At 42.2% G+C, this 8,547-nt stretch overlaps 1 protein-coding gene across 2 annotated transcripts; it reads right to left on the reverse strand.

The window, feature by feature from the left end:
- Positions 1–1,924: 1,924 nt before the first annotated feature.
- Positions 1,925–8,547, reverse strand: LOC132261616 (ATP-binding cassette sub-family G member 1). 2 transcript variants are annotated; one of them, XM_059760504.1, is made up of 11 exons: positions 8,374–8,547; positions 6,892–6,994; positions 5,292–5,409; positions 5,038–5,221; positions 4,728–4,873; positions 3,481–3,719; positions 3,133–3,413; positions 2,906–3,074; positions 2,729–2,829; positions 2,477–2,632; positions 1,925–2,416 (listed from the first exon to the last, which is right to left on the reverse strand). In XM_059760504.1, exons 2-11 carry the CDS (start codon positions 6,965–6,967, stop codon positions 2,072–2,074), a joined length of 1,815 nt encoding a protein of 604 aa, XP_059616487.1. In that variant the 5' UTR covers positions 6,968–6,994; positions 8,374–8,547; the 3' UTR covers positions 1,925–2,071. The 2 variants fall into 2 exon arrangements, with proteins under 2 accessions (XP_059616487.1, XP_059616488.1); XM_059760505.1 differs by lacking the exons at positions 6,892–6,994; positions 8,374–8,547 and having other exon boundaries at positions 5,038–5,217; positions 5,292–5,388.

The following is an 8,547-nucleotide window of genomic DNA, read 5'->3' on the forward strand; positions in this document are numbered from 1 at the left end:
TAAGTAACGCTGCAGACGGATTTTTTGCCTCCTCCGCGCCATGTACATGATGAACATGTTTTGGGGGACGACGAGGAAAAAAGGAAGTGAACACACTCATGAGGAATAATTCTCGATGTGTGGAAAGAGAGACATAAATTTGAGGAGGGAAATTCAAGAGTTTTCCGGCATATTTCTCCAGGCGCACTTTTTCATCATGGATCATTTTCTCCGTCTTCGCCACAATCGCAAATTGTTATCTCGAATTTTTCTCTCGCATAGCAGGTGGGCAAATGTGAGAATATGCTGTTGCCATATTCAGGAAAAGGCGCACAAATGGAGAAAGCTCAAACAGAGGCATTCTCTTGCTATTGAAAAGCTTTCTCCTGCACATCTATTTTAATGTTAGATTCTTTGCTCTTTCTCTCTAAAATGTATGGAAACTTGCGGAATATAGATTCTTACTTAAAGTCCCACTTCTATAGTCGTATAATCCTATAACTTATTAACCCTCTGGGCCTGTCTTTAGCTGTGAATCCACATCTTCAGCAGAAATGGTGCCCATTTTCCAGCTTCCCAACACTTTGGTGCCGTGCACGACGTGCGACAATAAAACATTATCTCGTTAAAACTCACCCGAAGTTGTGCACCATTAAATTTGTTATTTGTCCCTGTTGGAAAAATTCAGGCGACCGGAGAACAACCCCATGGACTCACTTTCAGTCCCGCTTCCTGTCCTCCTCTGCTGCCAATTTTTTGTTGCATCCCTAGGCTCCTTTGTCCACCCTGTCTTCCTTCTTCTGCACTCTTGTCTTGCCGCCATCCAATATACCTTTCGTTTATTTAGTACGTTCCGCCGGAATAAACGAAGCAGATGTGTCCAGTGCTGTGCGATCGCCAGTCAGGGGGTTCACAGCTTCAAGCTTGAGAAAACTCATGAAAAAGTGCATTCCTGTGCCAGGAAACGCTCTTGTTTGGCTCTATTGTTGACTGGATTTTATATAAATCACTCCTGAGACAGAATAACGCATAATAATCCATCTACGAATATTGTTACATTGAAATTCTCTGCAATTCAACAAATTTGAGCATAATTCCGTCCCTGTTGTCCCCTCAGTTCTGCAAAATGTGCTGCCTTTCAAGTGACTGACCATCAAGGGAGTCTTGCTTGGCAGCAAAAAGGAAAGAACTGCGCCCGGCACAATTGCAGAAAATGCAGAAAGACAGTGTAACGATGGTTGCGGATGGCAGAAAAAAGCGGCACAGAGAACGAGGGGCATATCGACTGGAGAGGAATGTATTGAAAATGAATTTGGACGGGAAGTGAGGGTAGACGGCTGGGTGTGGGGTGAAATGAAAACAAAGTGGAACAGTGTGACATTAGGGGGAAATGCTATAAATTTGGATTTAGCACGAGACTGCGAGGACGGAATTTTAAACACTGGAACCATTTCCCAGTCCTGTCGTCGTGAGATCATGGAATTGGCAGGTGAAATATCACTGGATATCAAGGTAATTCAATAAAATTTTATTGGTTGTCCCATCGCGCGCTAAGTCAAAGTTTTTTCAATTGCCCTAAATGCACTTAATGATGTACAAAATTAGATTCGGTTGAGAAATTGGAGAAGCTCTCTGAAAGTCATCGCCCAGTGAACCTTTTCGACAGTCTCGCCAACGAAGAAGAATTGCCACACTCAATTTCTTTTGCTCTTTCAGCAGGACTTTTCGCTCAATTCCCATTGTTCCTGCCACTTTCAACTGCATCGCTTCCACGTGAAGCCATTCATGAATATTGATTCTCTTTCTCTCGACAATTTTCACATCAGTCATCATGGTTTCTTCACAGCCAAGTCATCGCATGTGACGTTGATTCAAATTAGTGCTCTCTCTCTCGAGAGAGAGTGTCTCTGATACAATGCAAATATGTACAACCCTCCGTTTATTAAAAAAAAATACCTCACAAAAAGTGAAAGTCCAAAAAATCTATACATTTCACTAAAATCACGTTGGCATCTTAATACAAATCACACACTTTGCACGTGAGTCACACTGAAACCGGTGAATAGGTAGCATGTCCTCTTAAATACTATCCCTAGTTGGTCATTCGGCGCTTGAGCGTGAAGTACGTCAGCGTCTTGATGGCACACATCTGAATGATCATCATGGAGAGGTCAAAGTTGAAGTTCTTGGGCGTCATGCCAAGTTCATTGATGAGGTACATGGGATTGCGATAGTGGCAGTACAGCTCGGTGTCTGGACACCACAGACTGGACCTGTTGTTGTCGTAGATGGCCAAGACCAGGCCTTCAAGGGTATAGCGCTTGAAGGAGAAGTAGGACAGAATCCTCATCACTTCGGGCATGTGGTTGAACATGACCAGGAAGCCGGAGAAGACCAGCAGGAAGCATGTGCCAATAGCACCGAAGAATGTGCCATTCTGAGAGAGCAAATATCGATTACTCTTGCCTCTTGCATGACATTGCCGTGTATTACTCACCACCTGATTAACCACCGTGCCCAGGAAGATGCCAAACCCATCCGCTGTTATCGTGGCGACTGCATAAATGAGGACGAACTTGAACAGTCGCATCGTCTCCAGGGGCTGCTGAGTGATGAGGAACGCTATCACAGAGTACAGAACGGCAAACATAATCTGCAACCGGTGGTTGTGGGGGGAGGTAATAGAAAAAAAGGAGGTTCATTAGTTGCAAATATTCACGGCTAATGGGGGAAATAGTGCATTAATTACATGAATTGGCGCCATTACTGCAATTGTGGCGAAATAGTAGGTTCGCAGTTTGTACCACCCATTGAAAGTTTCCTTCTTCAGAACGGCAATTTCCGATGGAACTGCAACAGAAGGAGTGAGAAAAATGGTGTAATTACAACTCTTTTCTCATTTCTCGAATAATTTCTCTTGTCTTACACTTCAGGACACCCGGCATCATGGTTGTGTACCACAGATAAACCACACCAATTATCAGGAAGCCAACATTGTTGATGGACTTTGTGGCATTCACGCCAGAATCGCCATACATGAGGCCAATCAGAGTCGCACACAGAACATGACACAGGACCTTTAAGTGCGTTACAGTCTGTAAAAAGAGTATTTTTGTGTAAAACTGCCTTGACTGCAGCGTCTATTGCAATTACCCAGTCTCTGAAGCACTGCAGCCGGCAGCGATACATCAGTATCCTCAGACGGTGCCATTCCGAGGGTCTCTCGATGTGTTTGCTGCTCGTGATGGAGGTTGTTGAGGGAGTGTTTTCCGAGCTGCTATTGCTGCTGTCACTGACGAAGCTGGATCTATTGGTCTTCTCTCCAATTGCCCTATCCATGATGCACAGCTGTGAGGATCGCCATCGATTGTCCGTGGCGGCTTTGGCCAGCGTGTGTGTAAAATTCCCATAATCTCCATTCGCGACTTCAATTACTGGAAAGACAGAAAAGACAGTGCGTTTAGCGTAAGAATGCAATGGTCAGGTAATTCAATTGCTCACTGTAGTCTGCCGGGCTGTGATACTGAGGACAATGCAGTCCCAGTGAGCTGAGATAAGCCACGGTATTGTTGGCGCTGCCCTGATATACGCAATGTCCCTCAGCCATGATATAGACGTGGTCAAAGGTGTTGTAAATGCTGGCCGATGGCTGGTGGATCGTGCAAACAATTGTCCGTCCCTCGCGTGACAGATTCTGCAGCAGCCTCACACATTGCGCCGATGATGAACTGTCGAGGCCCCTGCAAAAAGGAGAATAGCCCATGATTATCCTGCACCGGGAGCAGAACAATGCATAGCCAGATAACACCCTCACATGGGCAGAGAATGAATTCAATTACACAGAGATTCCCATCGGGATGACATTTAAGGCGCTCTGTCAGCGATAATACTCTGACATGCAAGCCATTCAGAGGATGGCTTTTCATCCAACATTTTGGCTTGACGCTGAGTGCGTCTCAAAAGTGCTAAATCTGTAGACAATACATAATGTAAAAGAATCGAAACTTGATTTGCTAAGTAGCTAATGTGCGAAAGTTTCCCATAATTCCGATAATCTTGCTGATTTGCGTCTAACCATCGTTTATTACCTATAATAACGCTCTGATGCTCATTCTGACCTCGACTTTCAGAAACTGCGAGGGAACGAAAAAAATCCCTCCCATAAGAAATTGCAAATGCGAGTCAATTATTAGATGATCATCGCGATGCGTACAAAGAGTGAAAAGAAAATGTGCAAGAAAAGCGATGAACAACTCAAAATAATCCTTGATCTTTCAGTGAGGGAAACCATATACAATTTCCTCAAGCAGAAAAGCGTGACTAAGACCTCAGTGTGATGTCTTCCTGAAGACATTTCAATGTGTATTGCTGAGGGAATTCATTTAGTTTCGCATCTCAACCTCGACTGTATTCATCAATTTCAATTCTCTGTGCGATGCTAAACGGCATGGGAATTCTACATCCCCCTCCTCCTCCCCCCAACCACACACACACTTTATATCTTCATCAAACGCAGACGACAAATTTTCCAGTGAAATTACTAATAATTTACTAAACATGCCCTAATGATATTGTAATGGCACTATCAGTGTTCTCCCTATAATTGTGTACTTCCTCTGAGTTCTGCACCACCACCGAAACTATTAATTTCGTGACTTGAGGTTAGTCACACAGTCACGAAATTAATTTAAATGGCATCAGCATAATCGAGGAAGTCGAAGTGCTGCTCGCGCGAGAGGAAAACTCACGTTGTCGGCTCATCGAGGAATAACACAGACGGATTGTCGATGAGCTCAAGAGCAATTGAGAGTCTCTTCTTCTGGCCTCCGGAGATATTTTTGCATCTCGTGTTCTTCGTGTGAAGCAACTGGAGGGTCTTGAGAATATTATCAATCTGCAAGGAGAATTGCCAGAGATTAATACCACGTGCGGCAAAAATTAGAACAACTTCCCGCATGTAATTAGCGAGCAGAGTCTGTGATTTTTTCTCCAGAGCTCCACTTCCTGTCACAGATGGCAATTAGTCGGCCAATTGAGGGAAGAGATGCAATTAATTACCATTTTCTGACGCGATTGCAGGCTCACGTTAGCGACTTTAAGCTGGCACGCGAGCATCATGGTCTCATTCACGGTGTACCAAGGAAAGAGATTGTCATCCTGCAGGATGTAACTGCGGTTGTTCTTCAGCTTCACCGCTTTCTTGCCATCTGAGAACATCACATGGCCCTCAACGCCTTGCTTTCTGCCACGACAAAATTCGAAATTAGTTAATGTTCGAGCTGGAAAGTGCTTTGAAAGATGAGCAAACTCACATGAATCCCGTCAGGACATTTAGAAGGCTCGACTTTCCCGCTCCCGATGGACCCAAGATTGCCGTAAGCTCACCAGAATTGAACTTTCCCGTCACTTTCTTCAGGATCTCCTTCTTTTCTGTGGGCAAATTGTCAAGAGCAACAAGATTTCAAACCTCAATACTGCACAGTGTGCAAAAAGATGTCAATTGGCAAAGTTGATCTCTTGCATTTCGCAATAAGAACATTGCTACCAGCACTACTGTCAAGGTAACCGACACTGACTAATGACCCAATGGCCGCGATCGCGCAGCTTGAGCGCACAGGGATCGCTTCTTTTGCTCAATTTGCACGTGTGTCGCGCTGAAAAATCATACGACCCACTTTCGTTGAGAAAAAATCAATTGTGAGCATGATCTGAAGAAGCATGAGGGCTATTGGCACAATTCATGTGATCTCTATTTTACAAATTAATTGACCAGTATCGGCGATGAGGCGAATTTTATCAAGGTTGTACTGCGATTAAATCTTATGACATAATGCCTGCGTGAACAACTGTAATTTTGAAAGCAGTTTTGAAGGCATTCAAAGCGTAAATTCTAATGAATTATTACACTGAATCGACTTTTACACACTTGATCGACTTCTTTAATAGACTTCCAATGGTTCGATTTACAAAGCTGTGTCAATTGTTTGTGTTCAATTTGCCTGGAATTCTTAAAATAAAGTCAGAATTATACTATTCAAAGCAGATTCACTGACATGGGTTTTTTAAATGACGTCATAGTTTGTGATAAAAATCCTGTTTAATTCAATGCTGCACATAATTTAAATTTGTCTCCAAAAACCGTCAATTTTATTACGGTTTCAGATAAGACACTTTTCGAGGAGGAGTCCTCAGAAAATGGCAAATCCATTAGACTGGCTGAAACCCGAAAACGAAAATTTCCTCAAAATATTTGTTTTGTGCGGAATGTAAACAATATCTTGACGATAATACAAAACCGGGTGGTTTTATGTAAATTTCCCGCGTGTATTCAGCAAATAGCATTGCAACCGTCGTCTTTGGCACTGATAAATATATGTGGGAAAGAGAAATAGCAAATAATTATCACTTTTCCGTCGAAAAAGGTGAATTTATGCTTCAATGACGACTCAGTCAAGCAATGTCATTGCCACAAACCCGATGCCATCACTCTCAACGCCATAATCAGTCTCGCTCCAGTGATGCAACATTACCCAGAGACGAGGAAATTACAATAAAATGGAAAGTGGTTTCAGCGGTTGTAGTTGTCTCTTTGCTTACTCTTTCATCGTATAGTTCTGCTTCTTGAAAATTCATTTCTTGATAGCCATTGCGCTCGTGAATTGGGTCGTTGGCTCGACACTCATTTCCCTTTTTGCTGGTCACTCAAGTTTCTCTCTAGGACGCCCAATTTCGCCCCGTTCGCATAATGAATTTCACGCGGTGAGTAATGCAACCGGCATAGTGCTGGACACACTGTCTTGACAAACTCGTCGGAATATATCGGAGATATTACTTTTTGCCAGGGGGAGATAATAGGCATTAAATCTGTACACCACAATATCTCCCGCTTGGGCTTCTGTGAATCTTTCTTACCTTTTTGCCGGGCCACCGCGACTGAGTACTTCACGTCCTCGAAGACAATGTCCACAGAATCTCGACACTGCGACATTTTGGCGGGAAATCAGCAATGAGAACACTGTGGCAGTAAGAAAAGGCAAACCACAATTACTAATCAATTGCCATGGAAATTAGAATTCCGTCACTGATAAATATAGTGAAAAAAGTAATCGGATTTCGATGCCAGCTGGTAGCTGAATGTCCACGTAAATGGAAATTAATTTGCTGGTCTTTTGAGTGTCTCTTGGAGCGACGCTTTTTCTGTCTATCCCTCTCTGTCTTCAACCCAATTTTCATGAGACACTGAATAAATCAATATGGTATCGATTAATTTACTAAATAATGCACAACCTGAAGTTGTCATTGAACTTATTACAAGACACCCATAGAGCCACAAGCGCTGCGAGGAGAAATGTGCGTGTTCTGCGCTGTCCATGACACTATCCATTCTTTTTTTTTTCTCCAGACTACATGAGAGTTTTTTGTCCAAAAGAAACCACACAAGAGAGACTTTCCCACGCACTTTTCTCCACAACTTTCCTATGCATATAGAATCCACTTGACTGCACACAATGCAACAGAAACACACATTTGCAATGCACTCCTCAAGTTCAATAGCACACAATCAGATGGGCGGAATTTCCATAAAATTTCCAGTTTTTTTTCAATTTTTCATACCGGACGATTTATTAATTAAATGGAAGAAAGTCATAGAAATTCCATCGGGAATATTCATGAGAAATTGGCATACGGAAAAATTCCCGAGTGGAAAATATTTCACACGCCCAGAGAGTGAAAAATGGGAATTCTAAAGTCTTCCTATTCACCATTAGTGCTTGTTAGAATGAAAGTGTTAATACTGAAGATGTCTAGCGTCAAAATTTAATAAATATTTAAAAGCTTTCGTGACACTCCTGCTCAAGAATGCGACTTCTTAAGATATTCAGAATCATCTCAAGAAATAAATGCGTTCTTTCGTCCAAGAATCGTTATCGATAAATCTCCTTTCAAAGAGATCTGACATTGAGAAATGGGAAAAAGTTCAAACTTTGCGTGTAAACTTGCAGAATTGCCTTCGGAAAGTCCAAAAAAGAACTATATATGAGAGAAAAGTGGACATGCGACTGTCTGAAAATTGTTTAAGTCACGATGAATAATAGCCATGATTGTTTGTAATCATAATTCTTTGTCTTAGCCATATTTTAAGATAGACGCACGAGTTTCACGTTGCTCGTGACAATTTTTCATGTGCAAGATCACTATATTAAATTCTTGTAGATCATGATCAAGTTTTCAAAATCAATTCCCAGTAATACTTAATTGTCTCCCATTAGCAACTTGTTATTGATATTTCCGTGGAAAAACGCGACAGATTCTTTTCTTCACCACTGTTCAGCAAATTAATTCATTATCAGTCAATCAATTGATTAATGGAGAATTATCACAAACACACTTTACCCCGTAAATCAGCGGAAGAATGGTATTTAATATGCACTTCTTAATTGACAAATCTGTGGATGCTAAGCACTCAACAAGGCACTGGTCACACGACAATAAAGCATGGTAAATTGAGGGAATTTGTCCACATAATTTTCACTGGCACTGTTGGCCAGCGAGAACACAACTCGACAC

This window comes from Phlebotomus argentipes, unplaced genomic scaffold (genome assembly GCF_947086385.1).
Source record: "Phlebotomus argentipes unplaced genomic scaffold, Phlebotomus argentipes genome assembly contig_15, whole genome shotgun sequence".
Classification (NCBI taxonomy): domain Eukaryota; kingdom Metazoa; phylum Arthropoda; class Insecta; order Diptera; family Psychodidae; genus Phlebotomus; species Phlebotomus argentipes.

Bases quoted from the DNA above. Each gene is read 5' to 3' on its own strand.
- LOC132261616 (XM_059760504.1), bottom strand. From the start codon at position 6,967: ATGTCGCAGTGTCGAGATTCTGTGGACATTGTCTTCGAGGACGTGAAG. The intron at 4,874-5,037 runs GTAATTAATTGC...TTCTCCTTGCAG, and splicing joins TGCAATCGCGTCAGAAAATG to ATTGATAATATTCTCAAGAC. The intron at 2,633-2,728 runs GTAATTAATGCA...CACCGGTTGCAG, and splicing joins CAGTAATGGCGCCAATTCAT to ATTATGTTTGCCGTTCTGTA.